The sequence below is a fragment of the Syngnathus floridae genome, unplaced genomic scaffold (assembly GCF_059516105.1).
Source record: "Syngnathus floridae isolate MCC-2025c unplaced genomic scaffold, RoL_Sflo_1.0 HiC_scaffold_74, whole genome shotgun sequence".
Classification (NCBI taxonomy): Eukaryota; Metazoa; Chordata; class Actinopteri; order Syngnathiformes; family Syngnathidae; genus Syngnathus; species Syngnathus floridae.
The window spans coordinates 161,901-182,711 of record NW_028284103.1 but is presented as its reverse complement, the minus strand read 5'-3'; the positions used below and the strand labels follow the sequence as shown (position 1 = coordinate 182,711).

General features: G+C 47.3%; 1 protein-coding gene across 1 annotated transcript; it reads left to right on the top strand.

Annotated features, from left to right (window-relative positions):
- The first annotated feature begins 578 nt into the window (after window positions 1–578).
- Window positions 579–19,031, top strand: LOC148377944 (uncharacterized). Its single transcript, XM_088368090.1, has 18 exons — window positions 579–841; window positions 965–1,042; window positions 2,607–2,777; window positions 2,901–2,978; window positions 4,823–4,911; window positions 10,458–10,487; window positions 10,678–10,845; window positions 10,958–11,034; window positions 11,502–13,201; window positions 17,422–17,538; window positions 17,760–17,822; window positions 17,909–18,007; window positions 18,097–18,330; window positions 18,451–18,516; window positions 18,578–18,646; window positions 18,723–18,800; window positions 18,857–18,981; window positions 19,028–19,031. The coding sequence occupies exons 9-18, from the start codon at window positions 12,482–12,484 to the stop codon at window positions 19,029–19,031; spliced, it is 1,575 nt and encodes a 524-aa protein (XP_088224216.1). The 5' UTR covers window positions 579–841; window positions 965–1,042; window positions 2,607–2,777; window positions 2,901–2,978; window positions 4,823–4,911; window positions 10,458–10,487; window positions 10,678–10,845; window positions 10,958–11,034; window positions 11,502–12,481.
- Window positions 19,032–20,811: the final 1,780 nt, after the last annotated feature.

The following is a 20,811-nucleotide window of genomic DNA, read 5'->3' as shown; positions in this document are numbered from 1 at the left end:
AATAAGTCCTCTTCCCATTAAATAAATCAGAAAAGTCTGTCTTGTAACCAGTCCTCTTCAAACAAGTAAAGTCTGCCCATTTTGTGCCGTAGATTTTGTGTCTATGCCTAGTATTTAAACAAAATCATAATTTAAACGACTTCTTTCCTTCATTCACTTTGGAAATTTGGAATTGCAGCAAATCGAATTTTGGCAGGGAACAAAAATAGATCAATTAAACTAAATAAGTCTTCTTCCCATTAAATAAATTAAAAAAGTCTGTCTTGTAACCAGTCCTTTTCAAACAAGTAAAGTCTGCCCATTTTGTGCCGTCGATTTTGTGTTAATGCCTAGTATTTATACAAAATCATAATTTAAAGGACTTCATTCCTTCATTCACTTTGGAAATTTGGAATTGCAGCACATCAAATTTTGCCTGGGAAGAAAAGTAGATTAAATAAATTTAATAAGTCTTACTACTTCCCATTAAATAAATTAAATACGTCTTACTTGTTCCCACTCCTTTTCAAAACAGTAGTTTAAAACGAGGGCCCTTCACTCAATCTTTAACCTCAACCCCGCACGTTGTGTTGTATCTGTGAATGTTGGTTGTGGCCAAATGATAGTTTTCTTTCATTCGTTTAGGTTCCAAGAAAACTTGATGTAACTCTACTTTTAACTGCCGTTTCAGATAAGCGGGTATTACGTCGCAGTCAAATGCCGCGGATATGACGTAATTGCCCGAACCTCCGCCAAAATTCAAATCTGTTGGCGCGATGGCCGTGAGCCACTGAGCAGCGACGATTATCAACAGAAATATCTTTATTTTCTGCTTGCAACTGGACCGTCTAGAGCGTACACGGTAAGTAACACTCATTGTGTTTAAGGAGATTTACGTTTGTAATAGCAGAAGTGTAGCCGCGTTGCGTTGTACGTGTGAAAATTGGTCGAGGCGAAATGTTAATGTTTAATTTCATTCCTTTAGGTTCCACGGTGTTTGTTGGCTGCAAGTTTTCCACTGCAAGAAGAGGCTCGTATCATTGACCAGGAGCGAGCTACAATGGTGAGTAGCCATAACATTTATGTTAAACACTTCCTATTTCATGTCTAACAGTACTTGATTTAACAAATAACCATAAATAAATACAGTGTGGGCACTGAAGTTAACATATGTGATTATACTGCCTAATCTGTCACGGAGTAGATTGTTGCAAAGTAATATAAGATCCAAAGTTGTAATTCAGAATAGTTTTCAAAAGAAGGCCATTAGAATTATATACAAGTCTGATTACCCTGAACAAGCTATTAATTAAATCACAAATTCTTCAATTCAAAGATTTGGTAGATTATCAGACAAATAATGTCTAACAGTAATTGATTTAACACATCACGATAAGTAGATTGAGTGTGGGCACTCTCAAGTTAACATATGTGATTATACTGCCTAATCTGTTACAGAGTATGTTGTTGCCAAGTAATGTAGAATAGATCCAAAGTAGTAATCCAGAATAGTTTTGAAGAGGCCATTAGAATGATAAACAAATCTGATTACCTTGAACATAATAACAAGCTAAGTGTTTAATATGTCCTATGAAGTCAAAATTGGGCACCATCATGTGGTGAAATTTGGAATTGCATCACATCCAATTTTGCCTGGGAACAAACAGATTACATAAATCTTAGTTTTGAATAAGCCACTCCTTCTCAAACAAGTAAACTCTGCCCATTTTGCGCAGTAGATGTTCTGTTAATATCTAGTATTTATACAAAGTCATAATTTAAATTGCTTTCAACCTTCATTCATCGGTTCAACCAACATTACTCGCTCTTATTACCAACTTGTATTGATTTAACTAAGCGTTTAATACTTCCTATCAGGTCTCAAATCGAGATTTGGCAAAATACAATTTCAGCAAATCCAATTTTGCCAGGGAACAAAAATAGATTAAATAAACTAAATAAGTCCTCTTCCCATTAAATAAATCAGAAAAGTCTGTCTTGTAACCAGTCCTCTTCAAACAAGTAAAGTCTGCCCATTTTGTGCCGTAGATTTTGTGTCTATGCCTAGTATTTAAACAAAATCATAATTTAAACGACTTCTTTCCTTCATTCACTTTGGAAATTTGGAATTGCAGCAAATCGAATTTTGGCAGGGAACAAAAATAGATCAATTAAACTAAATAAGTCTTCTTCCCATTAAATAAATTAAAAAAGTCTGTCTTGTAACCAGTCCTTTTCAAACAAGTAAAGTCTGCCCATTTTGTGCCGTCGATTTTGTGTTAATGCCTAGTATTTATACAAAATCATAATTTAAAGGACTTCATTCCTTCATTCACTTTGGAAATTTGGAATTGCAGCACATCAAATTTTGCCTGGGAAGAAAAGTAGATTAAATAAATTTAATAAGTCTTACTACTTCCCATTAAATAAATTAAATACGTCTTACTTGTTCCCACTCCTTTTCAAAACAGTAGTTTAAAACGAGGGCCCTTCACTCAATCTTTAACCCCAACCCCGCACGTTGTGTTGTATCTGTGAATGTTGGTTGTGGCCAAATGATAGTTTTCTTTCATTCGTTTAGGTTCCAAGAAAACTTGATGTAACTCTACTTTTAACTGCCGTTTCAGATAAGCGGGTATTACGTCGCAGTCATGTGCCGTGGATATGACGTAATTGCCCGAACCTCCGCCAAAATTCAAATCTGTTGGCGCGATGGCCGTGAGCCACTGAGCAGCGACGATTATCAACAGAAATATCTTTATTTTCTGCTTGCAACTGGACCGTCTAGAGCGTACACGGTAAGTAACACTCATTGTGTTTAAGGAGATTTACGTTTGTAATAGCAGAAGTGTAGCCGCGTTGCGTTGTACGTGTGAAAATTGGTCGAGGCGAAATGTTAATGTTTAATTTCATTCCTTTAGGTTCCACGGTGTTTGTTGGCTGCAAGTTTTCCACTGCAAGAAGAGGCTCGTATCATTGACCAGGAGCGAGCTACAATGGTGAGTAGCCATAACATTTATGTTAAACACTTCCTATTTCATGTCTAACAGTACTTGATTTAACAAATAACCATAAATAAATACAGTGTGGGCACTGAAGTTAACATATGTGATTATACTGCCTAATCTGTCACGGAGTAGATTGTTGCAAAGTAATATAAGATCCAAAGTTGTAATTCAGAATAGTTTTCAAAAGAAGGCCATTAGAATTATATACAAGTCTGATTACCCTTAACATAACAACAAGCTATTAATTAAATCACAAATTCTTCAATTCAAAGATTTGGTAGATTATCAGACAAATAATGTCTAACAGTAATTGATTTAACACATCACGATAAGTAGATTGAGTGTGGGCACTCTCAAGTTAACAGATATGATTATACTGCCTAATCTGTTACAGAGTATGTTGTTGCCAAGTAATGTAGAATAGATCCAAAGTAGTAATCCAGAATAGTTTTGAAGAGGCCATTAGAATAATAAACAAATCTGATTACCTTGAACATAATAACAAGCTAAGTGTTTAATATGTCCTATGAAGTCAAAATTGGGCACCATCATGTGGTGAAATTTGGAATTGCATCACATCCAATTTTGCCTGGGAACAAACAGATTAAATAAATCTTAGTTTTGAATAAGCCACTCCTTCTCAAACAAGTAAACTCTGCCCATTTCGCGCAGTAGATGTTCTGTTAATATCTAGTATTTATACAAAGTCATAATTTAAATTGCTTTCAACCTTCATTCATCGGTTCAACCAACATTACTCGCTCTTATTACCAACTTGTATTGATTTAACTAAGCGTTTAATACTTCCTATCAGGTCTCAAGGCAAGATTTGGCAAAATACAATTTCAGCAAATCCAATTTTGCCAGGGAACAAAAATAGATTAAATAAACTAAATAAGTCTTCTTCCCATTAAATAAATCAGAAAAGTCTGTCTTGTAACCAGTCCTCTTCAAACAAGTAAAGTCTGCCCATTTTGTGCCGTAGATTTTGTGTCTATGCCTAGTATTTAAACAAAATCATAATTTAAACGACTTCTTTCCTTCATTCACTTTGGAAATTTGGAATTGCAGCAAATCGAATTTTGCCAGGGAACAAAAATAGATCAATTAAACTAAATAAGTCTTCTTCCCATTAAATAAATTAAAAAAGTCTGTCTTGTAACCAGTCCTTTTCAAACAAGTAAAGTCTGCCCATTTTGTGCCGTCGATTTTGTGTTAATGCCTAGTATTTATACAAAATCATAATTTAAAGGACTTCATTCCTTCATTCACTTTGGAAATTTGGAATTGCAGCACATCAAATTTTGCCTGGGAAGAAAAGTAGATTAAATAAATTTAATAAGTCTTACTACTTCCCATTAAATAAATTAAATACGTCTTACTTGTTCCCACTCCTTTACAAAAAAGTAGTTTAAAACGAGGTCCCTTCACTCAACCTTTAACCCTATTTATTCACCTTCTAGGCTAAGTGTTAAAGGCTAAGTGTTAAAGGCTAAGTGTTAAAGGCTAAGTGTTAGAGGCTAAGTGCCAGAGGCTAGGCGCCAGAGGCGAGTTTTTGTGGGCTGAAGTTTTAGTGGGGTTAGTGTGAATACAATCCAAAAGAATACAACAGAATACAATACAATAGAATATAATACATAGATTAAATTCAATAGCTCTTACTACTTCCCATTAAATAAATTAAATACGTCTTACTTGTTCCCAATCCTTTTCAAAAAAGTAGTTTAAAACGAGGGCCCTTCACTCAACCTTTAACCTCAACCCCGCACGTCACATTGTGTTGTATCTGTGAATGTTGGTTGTGGCCAAATGATAGTTTTCTTTCATTCGTTTAGGTTCCACGGTGTTTGTTGGCTATGTTTTCCACTGTCAGAAGGATGAAAATACAAAGTACAACGCTTGGACGTGGGCGAAGACGTCACCGGTGAGTCCTTCCTTCCTATTTATTTACCTTCTAGATGCTAGAGGCTAAGTGTTAGAGGCTAAGTGTTAGAGGCTAAGTGTTAAACACAATACGAACAACACAACGATACTGCACTGAACAACACGATACCGCACTGAGAAACACGATACCGCACTGAACAACACGATACCGCACTGAACAACACCATGCCGCACTGAACACCATGCCACACTGAACAACACCATCCCGCACTGAACAACACCATGCCGCACTAAACAACACCATGCCGCACTGAACAACACCATGCCTCACTGAACGACACCATGCCGCACTGAAAGACACCATGCCGCACTGAACGACACCATGCCGCACTGAAAGACACCATCCCGCACTGAACACCATGCCGCACTGAACAACACCATCCTGCACTGAACAACACCATCCCGCACTGAACAACACCATGCCGCACTGAACAACATTATGCCGCACTGAACATTATGCCGCACTGAACAACACCATGCCGCACTGAACAACACCATGCCGCACTGAACAACATTATGCCGCACTGAACAACACCATGCCGCACTGAACAACACCATGCCGCACTGAACAACACCATGCCGCACTGAACAACATTATGCCGCACTGAACAACACCATGCCGCACTGAACAACACCATCCTGCACTGAACAACACCATTCCGCATTGAACACCATGCCGCACTGAACAACACCATCCCGCACTGAACAACACCATCCCGCACTGAACAACACCATGCCGCACTGAACAACATTATGCCGCACTGAACAACATTATGCCGCACTGAACAACACCATGCCGCACTGAACAACACCATGCCGCACTGAACAACACCATGCCGCACTGAACAACATTATAACGCACTGAACAACACCATCCCGCACTGAACAACACCATGCCGCACTAAACAACATTATGCCGCACTGAACAACATTATGCCGAAATGAACAACACCATGCCGCACTGAACAACACCATGCCGCACTGAACAACACCATCCTGCACTGAACAACACCATCCCGCACTGAACAACACCATGCCGCACTGAACAACACCATGCCGCACTGAACAACACCATGCCGCAATGAACAACACCATCCCGCACTGAACAACATTATGCCGCACTGAACAACATTATGCCGCACTGAACAACACCATGCCGCACTGAACAACACCATGCCGCACTGAACAACACCATCCTGCACTGAACAACACCATCCCGCACTGAACAACACCATGCCGCACTGAACAACATTATGGCGCACTGAACAACATTATGCCGCACTGAACAACACCATGCCGCACTGAACAACACCATGCCGCACTGAACAACACCATGCCGCAATGAACAACACCATCCCGCACTGAACAACACCATGCCGCACTGAGCAACACCATGCCGCACTGAACAACACCATCCTGCACTGAACAACACCATGCCGCACTGAACAACACCATTCCGCACTGAACAACACCATGCCGCACTGAACAACATTACGCTGCACTGAACAACACCATGCCGCACTGAACAACACCATGCCGCACTGAACAACACCATGCCGCATTGAACAACACCATGCCGCATTGAACAACACCATGCCGCACTGAACAACACCATCCTGCACTGAACAACACCATGCCGCATTGAACAACACCATGCCGCACTGAACAACACCATCCTGCACTGAACAACACCATCCCGCACTGAACAACACCATCCCGCATTGAACAACACCATCCTGCACTGAACAACACCATCCTGCACTGAACAACACCATGCCGCACTGAACAACACCATGCCGCACTGAACAACACCATGCCGCACTGAACAACATTATGCCGCACTGAACAACATTATGTCGCACTGAACAACACCATGCCGCACTGAACAACACCATGCCGCACTGAACAACATTATGCCGCACTGAACAACACCATGCCGCACTGAACAACACCATCCCGCACTGAACAACACCATGCCGCATTGAACAACACCATGCCGCACTGAACAACACCATGCTGCACTGAACAACATTATGCTGCACTGAACAACACGATCCTGCATTGAACAACACCATGCCGCACTGAACAACACCATCCTGCACTGAACAACACCATCCTGCACTGAACAACACCACCCCGCACTGAACAACACGATCCCGCATTGAACACCATCCCGCACTGAACAACACCATGCCGCACTGAACAACACCATGCCGCACTGAACAACACCATGCCGCACTGAACAACACCATGCCGCACTGAACAACACCATGCCGCACTGAACAACACCATGCCGCACTGAACAACACCATGCCGCACTGAACAACACCATCCCGCACTGAACAACACCATGCCGCATTGAACAACACCATGCCGCACTGAACAACACCATCCTGCACTGAACAACACCATCCCGCACTAAACAACACCATGCCGCACTGAACAACATTATGGCGCACTGGACAACATTATGCCGCACTGAACAACACCATGCCGCACTGAACAACACCATGCCGCACTGAACACCATGCCGCACTGAACAACACCATGCCGCACTGAACAACATTATGCCGCACTGAACAACACCATGCCGCACTGAACAACACCATGCCGCACTGAACAACACGATCCCGCATTGAACAACACCATCCTGCACTGAACAACACCATGCCGCACTGAACAACACCATGCCGCACTGAACAACACCATTCCGCACTGAACAACACCATGCCGCACTGAACGACACCATCCTGCACTGAACAACACCATCCCGCACTGAACAACACCATGCCGCATTAAACAACACCATGCCGCACTGAACAACACCATCCTGCACTGAACAACACCATGCCGCACTGAACAACACCATGCCGCACTGAACAACACCATGCCGCACTGAACAACATTATGCCGCACTGAACAACATTATGCCGCACTAAACAACATTATGTCGCACTGAACAACACCATGCCGCACTGAACAACACCATGCTGCACTGAACAACATTATGCTGCACTGAACAACATGATCCCGCATTGAACAACACCATCCCGCAGTGAACAACACCATGCCGCATTGAACAACACCATGCCGCACTGAACAACACCATGCTGCACTGAACAACATTATGCTGCACTGAACAACACGATCCTGCATTGAACAACACCATGCCGCACTGAACAACACCATCCTGCACTGAACAACACCATGCCGCACTGAACAACACCATGCCGCACTGAACAACATTATGCCGCACTGAAAAAAAAACCATGCCGCACTGAACAACACCATCCCGCACTGAACAACACCATGCCGCATTGAACAACACCATGCCGCACTGAACAACACCATGCTGCACTGAACAACATTATGCTGCACTGAACAACACGATCCTGCATTGAACAACACCATGCCGCACTGAACAACACCATCCTGCACTGAACAACACCATCCTGCACTGAACAACACCACCCCGCACTGAACAACACGATCCCGCATTGAACAACACCATCCCGCACTGAACAACACCATGCCGCACTGAACAACACCATTCCGCACTGAACAACACCATGCCGCACTGAACAACACCATGCCGCACTGAACAACACCATGCCGCACTGAACAACACCATGCCGCACTGAACAACATTATGCCGCACTGAACAACACCATGCCGCACTGAACAACACCATCCCGCACTGAACAACACCATGCCGCATTGAACAACACCATGCCGCACTGAACAACACCATCCTGCACTGAACAACACCATCCCGCACTAAACAACACCATGCCGCACTGAACAACATTATGGCGCACTGGACAACATTATGCCGCACTGAACAACACCATGCCGCACTGAACAACACCATGCCGCACTGAACAACACCATGCCGCACTGAACAACACCATGCCGCACTGAACAACATTATGCCGCACTGAACAACACCATGCCGCACTGAACAACACCATGCCGCACTGAACAACACGATCCCGCATTGAACAACACCATCCTGCACTGAACAACACCATGCCGCACTGAACAACACCATGCCGCACTGAACAACACCATTCCGCACTGAACAACACCATGCCGCACTGAACAACACCATCCTGCACTGAACAACACCATCCCGCACTGAACAACACCATGCCGCATTGAACAACACCATGCCGCACTGAACAACACCATCCTGCACTGAACAACACCATGCCGCACTGAACAACACCATGCCGCACTGAACAACACCATGCCGCACTGAACAACATTATGCCGCACTGAACAACATTATGCCGCACTAAACAACATTATGCCGCACTGAACAACACGATCCCGCATTGAACAACACCATCCCGCAGTGAACAACACCATGCCGCATTGAACAACACCATGCCGCACTGAACAACACCATGCTGCACTGAACAACATTATGCTGCACTGAACAACACGATCCTGCATTGAACAACACCATGCCGCACTGAACAACACCATCCTGCACTGAACAACACCTTTCCACACTGAACAACACCATGCCGCACTGAACAACATTATGCCGCACTGAACAACACCATGCCGCACTGAACAACACCATGCCGCACTGAACAACACCATGCCGCACTGAACAACACCATGCCGCAATGAACAACACCATCCCGCACTGAACAACACCATGCCGCATTGAACAACACCATGCCGCACTGAACAACACCATCCCGCACTGAACAACACCACCCCGCACTGAACAACACGATCCCGCATTGAACAACACCATCCCGGACTGAACAACACCATGCCGCACTGAACAACACCATTCCGCACTGAACAACACCATGCCGCACTGAACAACACCATGCCGCACTGAACAACACCATGCCGCACTGAACAACACCATGCCGCACTGAACAACATTATGCCGCACTGAACAACACCATGCCGCACTGAACAACACCATCCCGCACTGAACAACACCATGCCGCATTGAACAACACCATGCCGCACTGAACAACACCATCCTGCACTGAACAACACCATCCCGCACTGAACAACACCATGCCGCACTGAACAACATTATGGCGCACTGAACAACATTATGCCGCACTGAACAACACCATGCCGCACTGAACAACACCATGCCGCACTGAACAACACCATGCCGCACTGAACAACATTATGCCGCACTGAACAACATTATGCCGCACTGAACAACACCATGCCGCACTGAACAACACCATGCCGCACTGAACAACACCATGCCGCACTGAACAACACGACGCCGCACAGAACAACACGACGCCGCACAGAATAACACAATACCGCACAGAACAACACAATACCGCACAAACAGTTTTAGATAATATTACGTCGCAGTCATGTGACGCGGACATGACGTCAATAGGCGGAACTCACGGCAAAATTATAATCCGTGGGCGTGGCTTGCAACAGGAAGTAGGAAAGCGGCAGTTCTGGCAAACAAGACACAGCTGTTAGTAACACGATGACTAACAAGGCAAATATTTTTGTTTTCAGCTTGCAACTTGACCGTCTAGAGCGTACAAGGTAATTACAACTGTTTTTTTTTAGCCCTGAAAAGCGAGGGAGTGTGGCGTTTGGGAGGAATGTCGAACTCGGCGTCTGCTTCCAGCCACAGACGCCAAATTTCGACGATTATTTCGACTGGTCAACGGTTGTAAATTATTGCGTTGACTAAAAACTTTATTTAACTCTACTCTTAACTTTGCCGTTTCAGATATGCGGGTATTACACCGCGGAAATGACGTCAATAGGCTGAACTCTCGCCAAAATTCAAATCTGTGGGCGCAATGGCCTTGAGCGAGACACCGGATACAAACACGACGATTATCAACAGAAATATCTTTATTTTCCGCTTGCAAGTGGACCGTCTAGAGCGTACACGGTAAGTACAACTCATTGTGTTTAAAAAGATTTACGTTTGTGTAGTTTGCGTTGCGTTGTATCTGTGAATGTTGGTTGAGGCTAAATGTTAATGTTTAATTTCATTCCTTTAGGTTCCACGGTGTTTGTTGGCTGTATGTTTTCCACTGCAAGAAGAGGCTCGTATCATTGACCAGCAGGAGCTACAATGGTGAGTACCCCTTTCGTCTTCCATTTATGTTAAACACTTCCTATTTCATGTCTAACAGTACTCGATTTAACAAATAACCATAAATAAATACAGTGTGGGCAGTCACGTTAACATATGTGATTATCCTGCCTAATATGTTTATCACAAATATGTCACTAATCACTAATATGTTTATTTGTTTATCACAACACCTTTGGACCTTCAGCAATCGATTATTTACCTTCATCTACATAGAGACAGAACGATGGTGTCTTAAACATCTCATTCATTTCACCAAATAACTTCACGCAGGTGGATAACGGCCGTCTCGGTCACGCTATGTTGCGTGATGCAGTTTTGAAGAACCAAATGCATTTATTCAATGAATAAGTCAAGCTAGTTCTATGTTTATGATGTTGTAAGTTACGGTACCGATTGAAGTTGAGTTCGAAGCCAGTGGAAAACAGCGCTGCGTTTGTGCTCTCCAGGTACAAATGTTGTGATCTCTGACTGACGACCGGGCGAGACTCGAGTAAGAGATGTCCAAACGAGCTCCGGCAGGGCGGGCCAAGGCGGAGCGAACGGACGCCCTTCAGGCCGCCAATGACGAGCTGAGAACCAAACTGATGGACGTCCAGTTAGAACTTCAGCAGGAGAAGAACAAGGTGAAAACCTCAACAGACAGACACTGCCTGCCTCCCTGCCTGCCTCCCTGCCTGCCTCCCTGCCTGCCTCCCTCCCTCCCAGTTTTCCCGATGTAGATTAGACATGCGTGTGCCATGACTGTGTCAGCCTACATCAACAAATGCACCGAGGACGTCAGCACCACTAAGAATATCATCACCCGGGGCAACCAACGACCCTGGATGACTGAGGAGGTACGTCAAACGCTACGAGCGCGGAACTCTGCCTTCAAGTCTGGCGACAAGGAGACACTGAGGACAGCGAGAGCCAACTTGAACCGTGCCATCAGGATAGCGAAGCGAGACCGCAGTCGAAAATTTCAGGATCGTTTCCACGACGTCAAAAACATCAGGAGTATGTGGCAAGGCATACGGGCGATTACAGACTACAACTCACCCTCCCCCCCCCCGGTGGGTGTAGTTGATGCTGACTTTCTAAATGGTCTAAATAACTTCTTTGGGAGGTTCGAGGCACTAAACGGCACTCCAGCAGTTAAAACTGTCCCCATCAGGAAGAGGAGGTACTCTGCCTTGACTCCGCCGATGTGTTGAAGACCCTGAGGAGAGTCAACCCCTGTAAGGCCCCTGGCCCCGACAACATTCCTGGGCGTGTGTTCAGGGAATGTGCAAGTCATCTGGCTGGGGTCATCACAGACATTTTTAACACCTCGCTGGGCCAAGCCACAGTGCCGGCGTGCTTTAAGACTGCCTCCATCATTCCGGTGCCGAAGAAACCTCAAATCACCTCATTTAATGATTACCGGCCTGTTGCACTGACTCCGGTTATGATGAAGTGCTTCGAAAGGCTGCTTAAAGGTCACATCGTTTCCAGACTCCCCCTATTATTTGACCCGTTCCAGTTTGCCGACCGGCAAAACCGCTCCACTCAGGACGCCATCTCCTCCGTTCTTCACCTGAGCCTGGCTCACCTGGAGGAGAAGAACACCCATGTGCGGAGGCTGTTCCTGGACTTCAGCTCAGCGTTTAACACCATCATCCCACAGCATCTGGTAGGAAAATTGGAACACCTGGGCTTCAACACCCCCCTTCGCAACTGGCTGCTAGACTTCCTCACCAACAGACCTCAGTCAGTCCGGGTCGGACAGAACACCTCTGATGTCATCACCCTCAGCACAGGCTCCCTTCAGGGCTGCGTCCTGAGCCCCCTGCTGTGCACCCTGATGACACACGACTGCGTCCTCAGGTTCACCACCAATCACATCGTGAAGTCAGCAGACGACACAACGGTGGTGGGGCTCATCAGAGACAACAACGACCTGGACTACAGAGAGGAGGTGGAGCAGCTGGTGGGCTGGTGCAGAGAAAACAGCCTGATCCTGAATGAGGAGAAGATGAAGGAGATCATCGTCGACTTCAGGAAAAAACAGCCTCACCACGCTCCACTGATCATCAACAGCTCAGCTGTGGAGGTGGTCAGCACCACCAAATTCCTGGGGGTCCACATCACAGAAGACCTCACCTGGACTATGAACACTACGGCACTGGTCAAGAGGGCACAGAAGCGCTTGTACTTCCTGCGGAGGATGAGGAGAGCCCACCTGCCCCCACCCATCATGAGGACGTTCTACAGGAGCACCATAGAGAGCATTCTGACAAGCTGTCTCTCTGTGTGGTGTGGAGGCTGCACCGCCTCCGATTGGAAGAACGTGAGGAGAGTGGTGAGGACAGCAGAGAGGATCATAGGGGCTCCTCTTCCCTCCATTCAGGACATTTCATCTCAGCGCTGCATGTCCCGTGCCCGTAACATCATCAATGACCCATCACACCCCCACCATGGACTGTTCTCCCTGCTGCCCTCTGGGAAGAGGTTTGCAGCATCCGCTGCAGGTCCACCAGGTTCTGCAACAGCTTTTTCCCTGCTGTCATCAGACTGTTGAACACTAGAACTGTTGAGCTCTAAACTGAACTCTGCATCACACATTCACAGAACTGTACTTTATGACACTACGGACCTCTATCTTGCACTATCTCGCACTACCAACTTTACTGAACTTGTATAAACCCTTTAAATAGAAGTTTAATACATGGTTTAGCATTCCTCTGCACACTCTTGAATACTGTTTTGCCTACTTGCACTATTGCATAATTATCACTGCTGCACTTTATACTTATTTTAATATATATATATATATATATATATATATATATATATATATATATATATAGTATATATGTATATATATATATTTTCATAGGATATGTTACTTCTATTCAACTGCAATATCACTACTTTGTTGTAAGACGTATGCAACGGAATTTCGTTTTGTATGCACCATGTGCAGACAAGATGACAATAAAGTTTGTCTAAGTCTAAGTCATGTCAGGTCAGCTGTCTGGAGAGAGAGAGAAGTCAGGACCTGCGGGCGGAGCACCACCGTGCCACCGCCGCCATGACGGAACTCAAAAGCAAACTCCATGAGGAGAAGCAGAAAGAGTTAGCCATTACCAGGGAGACATTACTGCGGCAGCATGAAATGGAGCTGATGAGAGTGATCAAAATCAAAGATGGAGAGATCCAGCGACTGAATGCCTTGGTCCTCAGCCTGAGGGACGGCTCCATGGACAAGGTGATCCGCTCTATCCGTGTCTGACTATCCGCACGCCACGTCGGGCTTCGATGCGGCCGCTACCGTATTGTGTAGCTTGTCCCCAGTAAGCGTCGCGGCGCTCCGTTGCGGTCTCAACGGCCCGGTGTGGCGCAATGTCTGCTCAGGTGAGGAGGGGGGGCGCTTTGCTGGCGGAGGTGGAGGAGACGCGGCGGTGTCGGGAGACCGAGCGGTGTCGCCTCCACCAGGAGCGCGGAAGAAGCCCTGGCAGCGGCCCAGCAGGCCTGGCAGTCCCGAGCGGCCGAGCTCCGATCGGCTCATCACCAGCATCGGGAGGAGCTGAGCCGAACCAAGAGAGACTGCGAGAGGGAGATCCGCCGACTGGTAGGACTGATCAGATGCGCGGTGCGTGGCTATGTTCCCAATTTCGTTGTATACCTGCAGTGCAATGACACCTAAGGCATTCTATTCTATTCTATTTCACAAGAAGAAAATGTCCGGTTGCTCGCTTCGCTTTTGTCACAGCAAAGGTGTTCTAGTCGATTCAAGAAAAAAATTGGCCGGTTGCTCTCTTTGTTTTTGTCACAATTCTGGCAAATGAGTTTGCCCGCCTGCCTGAGCGCTCCCCGTTTGTACATCCAGACGGATGAGATCAAGCTGAAAGACAGAGCGGTTAGTGTTTTGGATGAAGCCCTGGGGCCGGCCACGTCCACCGCCTTCAGCTGCAGACTCAGGCTGCCGAGCAGCAGATCGCTGCCCTGAGGGATTCCCAAAGGGCGGGCCTAAACTACCCTGGAAGTGGGGTCAACGCCGCTACTAGCAATCCTTCTTCATTGCGTAAGCCACCTCATCACACACTTGCAGTACGCATGACTTAGTTCGTTGCTGGAGGAAGGTAGCACAAAAACAGTTTTGAACTTTGAACGAGTGCTTGTGTGTGTGTGTTGCGGGGCGTTTTCAGTCTCAGGAGGATCGGGACACGCGACGGTTTCATCTGAAAATCGCTGAGCTCAGCGCAGTCATCAGGAAACTGGAGGATCGAAACGCCCTGCTTTCTGAAGAGCGCAATGAACTGGTAATTTATTGACGGCACGCTTGAAGGTTTGCGCTACGTTTGATGCGCGCCATCCAGCGAGGCACCCATTGCGCTTGCTTATTAGTTGAGCGGCGCAGCGAGTCGGTTGCCTGGTAGATGTCTTTTATTGGGAGCCAAAGCCACGATTCCGTTCAAACCGATGCAAAAGGAATGGATACGTTCTGGCCCGCGTGTTGTGCGTCTTTCACATCCCGCACTTCATGCTTGCAGCTAAAGCGACTGAGAGAAACAGAAAGCCAGTTTCTGCCACTCCTGTACAAAAACAAACGCCTGAGCAGGAAGAATGAAGAACTCTCGCTGGTGCTGTGTCGCCTTGAAAACAAAGTGCGCTTTGTCACCCAGGAGAACGAGGAGATGGCAAGCTTGGTAAGTCGACGCGGACAACGGCGGCGTGCCAACAGAGTCCACTGCATTTGTGTTCCACAGAGAAGGCCTAGTTCGCTCAATGACCTGGACCGCGGTTGCGGCCAGCAGGACGGTGAAATGGAGTTCCTTCAAGTTGTGGAGCAGCGGCACATCATCGACGACTTGTCCAAGGTCTTCAGGCAGGCGACTCGGTGCACGTACGGCAGCGCCGCGCTCGCTCGCTGTCGCCAGGAAACCTTTTCCGTCCAAAGCTTGGCCGGCGGCCGCCATCCAAAAAATTGGCCCCTTAAATTCCGACCTTTCAAGCAGGAGCATTGTGCGCACGCGTTTGAACACGCTTTAGACTTGTTTTGCCGTTTTCAGCAGCTCAAAGCTCCCGTTTTGTCAGCGCCTTTGCCACTCGCTGTGCGCTGAAAACGACGGACTTGCCCGGCTGCTCAGCCCGTCAACCATGAGCCGCGAGCGCGACGTCATTGTCCGTAGGCAGCTAGTGGCAAAATGCACCCTGTTAGAGTTGCGCTCGCTCCAACTTATTTTGCAAGAACCACACGGGAGACAAGTAAGTTCTTTTGGACACCTGCAGGTGGAGAGTCCATCCGTTGTACGAATGAAGTCTGACTCTCGGCTCCTGCACGAGCATTTTAATTAAGAGAAACAGGGTGGGTGTAAGAGTGGATTGAATAGAGGAAGCCCTTGACCTCTAGTCAAAACATAGCAAGGGGTGTTTTACGACTTTGTGTAGGAAGGGATAAGCGATAGGGATAAATAAGGGATAAATAATATTATTTATTACAGGTCGCAGTCAAAGTCAAAGCAACACAATGATACGATAAAGATAATCTGGAAAACCCTGACACACCCTGTAGTTGTCACTTTTGGAAAAGACGAGCGTCCCTCCAATCATCGCCGGTGACGTGTTTTTCAGGCTCTGGAGACAGGAGCTCATGTCAGAAATGTCATTGTGAGTCGCGTTTGTTTCTGCGCCGGAGCCGTTCGTTCCCTTTGCATCCAAAGAATCTCAAAGGCGGATTATTTGTGTCGACAGGAGAGAGATTTGCTGCTACGATACCGACGTCGAGAATCTCTGAGGAGGAACAAAGCGTGAGGTCCTGCAAGGTGAGTCTGTTTGTTTGCGGCTGCTTGGTGTTGCGCAAGATGAAATGGCCTTTTTCTCGCTATCGTTCCTCTCGTCGATTCATCGTGAGGTGTCGCTTCAGTTTGTTCAGAGAGATGTTTGCTTCCGCGCCCGCAGGTCATCGAAACATTTTACGGCTACGACGAAGACGTGTTGGTGGACTCGGACGGATCGTCCTTGTCTTTTCACACCGACAGAACCCCCGACACGGAACCCGAAGAGGTAGCCCGCCATTTCTGCCAGCGTATTGACACCAAACTTTCCTCTTCAGCCTGGAATCGGACTCGTCTTTGCGTCGCGGGTGCTTTGTCGCCGGTCTGACTGATTCTGGTACTAGTGCTGTGTTGCATTGGTGTGTGCATGAAGAGGCGGAGCTTCGCTACCGCCAGCTGACGCAAGAATATCAAGCGCTGCAACGAGCCTACGCTCTGCTAGCCCAGACCAGCGAAAGGGGACTACGACGCCGAGAAGGAGATCAAGGTGGCGCCCCTTCCCGCAACCCCCGGCCGGGTCGCAGCCTCCCCGTTCTCACCCAGCCTCGGGTGTTCTCTGGTCTGAAAGGAGGAGGAGGAGCCTCCCTCCTCCTCCTTTCAGACCAGAGAAAAGCTGATGGTAGAAATGGGTCACTATCAAAGCAGAGTAGCAGATCTGGAGTCAGCGCTGAAGCAACAAGGACAGGTAAGCTCATCAATGAGCACACCTTTTTCTCAGACAAAATAGCTACATTCTTCAGTCACTCATCCGTCTGGCATTACTGGACCAACCCCCCCCCCCCCCCCCCCCCGAACGTGGCTGGGAAAATGCGGAGAAAAGCAAATGTCATTTTCCAGTCAACCAAAGAATTTGTGGATGAAAATGACACAACATTCCAAAGCTGTCCACGCGTTTGTCTCTTCTAGAATGTCAAGTGGGTGGAGGAGAAGCAGCTGCTGCGTCAGAGCAATCAGCAGTTGGCCGAAAAGGTGACGGAAAGAAAGGCGCTGGGCGGAGTCGCTTGGCGTCACACCTGTCGGGAAGCCCCGCAGATGAGGTCTGACTGTCTTTTCAGGTCAGGCGGATGGAGGCGGAAGAAGCGCGTCTGAAAGAGCACATCCAGGATATCCGAGACCAAAACGAACTGCTTGAGTTCCGCATCCTGGAGCTGGAGGTGGGAAGACTCGCACAAGCGTGTTGAGGCCAGAGATGTGACGGACGGACGGACGGACGGACGGACGGATGCATGCCTCTGCCTTTCAGGAGAGGGAGTGGCGCTCCCCCGTCTTGAAGTTTCTGCAAGTCCGTTTCCCAGACGGCCTCAGCCCTTTGCAGATCTACTGCGAGGCCGAGGGCGTGAGCGTAGGTAAGGCGTCCCTCGCAACCCTAACCTTAACCCGAGGTCCCAGAACACCTTACATTGCTCCTTGCGCCTTTCCCTCGGACATCGTCATCAGTGATCTGATGAAGAAGCTGGACATCCTGGGCTATAACGCCGTAAGTGTATGTCGAACTCCTTATGTTCGCACTCCACGAGACTCGGCGGCTCAAATGTGACTTTTGGAAGGCTTTGCGCTGAAAGAAGCTTGTTGACGCTGTGCCTTTGGGCTCTTGCAGAATCTCACCAACGAGGAGCAGGTGGTCGTGATTCACGCCAGGACCCTTCTCACCCTAGCCGAGAAGGTAACGCGCACGTCCACGCACGCTCTCGCATTCTGCTTATGTGACAGCAGCCTTTCCTCAGTGGTTAGAATACATCAAAGTGACCAAGTCAGCACTTCAACAGAAGATGTTGGACATTGAAAGTGAGAAGGTAGACAGACACGCGACATCAGCCAAGGGGAACTCCGGCAATGTGCCCCAACAATTCTGACCTTGAGCTGTGCTAGGATATGTTCTGCAAGCAGAAGGGCTACCTGGATGAAGAGTTGGACTTCAGGAAGTGTTCCATGGACCAGGCTCATAAGGTAAGCCGCCCTCAAATCTCCCGCCGGACCACTGATGGACGAGGATTGCGGCCCAGAGGATCCTGGAGCTGGAGGCCATGTTGTACGAGGCGCTACCGCAGCGGGACTGCCCCGCCACGGACGGCGAAAAAGCCAGCCACGCTGGCGTGAATGACGTGCTGACGGCGGATCAGAGAGAAGAGCTTAGGAGCGCCGTGGACCAATGGAAGCGAGCCCTGATGTGCGAGTTGAGGGAGCGCGACGCTTGCATCCTCCAAGAGAGAATGGATCTGCTGCACAGCGCGCAACAGGTAAGGGCCCAAAGCCAGCCCGGCACTTACTTGCACGCTTACTGGCTTTTGAATGCCACTTTCCATTTGTCCGTCCTAGAGGAACAAAGAGCTGAAAGAATTCATCGAAGCTCAGAAGAGACAAATCAAACAATTGGAGGAGAAGTTTCTGTTTCTCTTTCTATTCTTCTCCTTGGCCTTCATTCTGTGGCCCTAACACCAGCTGGTGAGTGAGCTCCAGCGGCACCGCACTCGACACCTCCGATACACTGCCAGCCGGTCTCAGACGTTGGCAGACGCTCCGATGCCAACGTATACCCCCCGCCACGGTGACAGAGGCACCGCGTCACACCGGCGCTCATCCAATCAGAAGGCAGGAAAAGCAAATTCACATGCAGGGCACTTTTGAACCAGAAGAGAGCGCCACAAAAAACGGTTGTTGCCCCAAACGCGCACTAAAAAGGGTCAGAATAACAAGAGTCCCACTGGCCAGCCGGGGCCACCCGTCCAGCTGTTTCTTCAGGGGGGAAAAAAATTGGAGTCACCGGTGAGTACATTTTGCATTTAGCTCTGCTTTTCTGCTTCTGTCTTCAAGTGTGTGGCATCCTGCGATCAAAGAGTCAGCCAACCCCAAAGCGGTTGACCTCAACGTCCCACCACCATGCCTACCAGAGCAGGTGACGTGATGCTTTGGACATCCTTCCGTCTCAGATGCCCAAAAGTACTCTTTGCCACATCTGCGGCAATACGGTGTCTTTTCAAAGGTGCAAATAAATCCAGCGTGGGCGGAACACGCACGTCTTCGGTTTTTCCCGCTTTGTTTGTGTGACAGCTGTTGTGAAAATTTTATACAAATAAAGTTGTATAGTACAGGTTTGGCCAAGCCGCAACTCCCGAACCGCATGCGGCTCTTTTATGTTCATATCAACATTTGTGTGTGTGTGTGTGTGTGTGTGTGTGTGTGTGGGGGGGGGGTTGTGCGTGTTGGCTTCACTTGAGTTCAATTTGGTATTTTGGTCAAAAGCGCATGTGGTGAAATTCCACAAAGTAGGATGGGCAAACACATTTCTTTAAACTATGAGTGTCAATTGGGCTCTCGAAATGGCAGGGAAAAGATGCACAGCAAAACAAAAATACGTAGATGAACACAGGACGTTTTAATCAGAGTGGGAAAGTTTCTATTTTTTGTTGAACGTGATGGCAAACCATTCTGCCTGATATGTCAGACCTCAGCGCATTTCAAAGATTCAAATCTTCAGCGCCATGCACTTCAGCTCACTCCATGCTAACATTGATCAGGCGTCGAACCCGCATCATCATGCTTAAGAGGTGGCCATGCTAACCAGTGCGCCATTATGTCAACGCATAATAACTAAGTCTACTGGTCAAAACAGCGGTTACTATATGACGTCGCTACGTCGTGGTCACGTGACGCAGACAAGACGTCAATGGACGTGGGCAGAGTTAACTTGTTTAAAAGGGAGTAGGCAGAAGAAATATTTAATTTATTTAAATCTATTTTGAGTGCACACCATTATGCCAATGCATAACAACTGTAAATCTACTAAACAAAACAGCGGTTGCTATATGACATCTGCCACGTCGTGGTCACGTGACATACGTGACGTCGATGGGCGTAACTTTCGCCGGAATTCAAATCCGCGGGGAGAGTTAACTTGTTTAAAAGAGAGTGGGCAGAAGAATTATTTAATTTATTTAAATCTATTTGGTGTGTGCGCCAT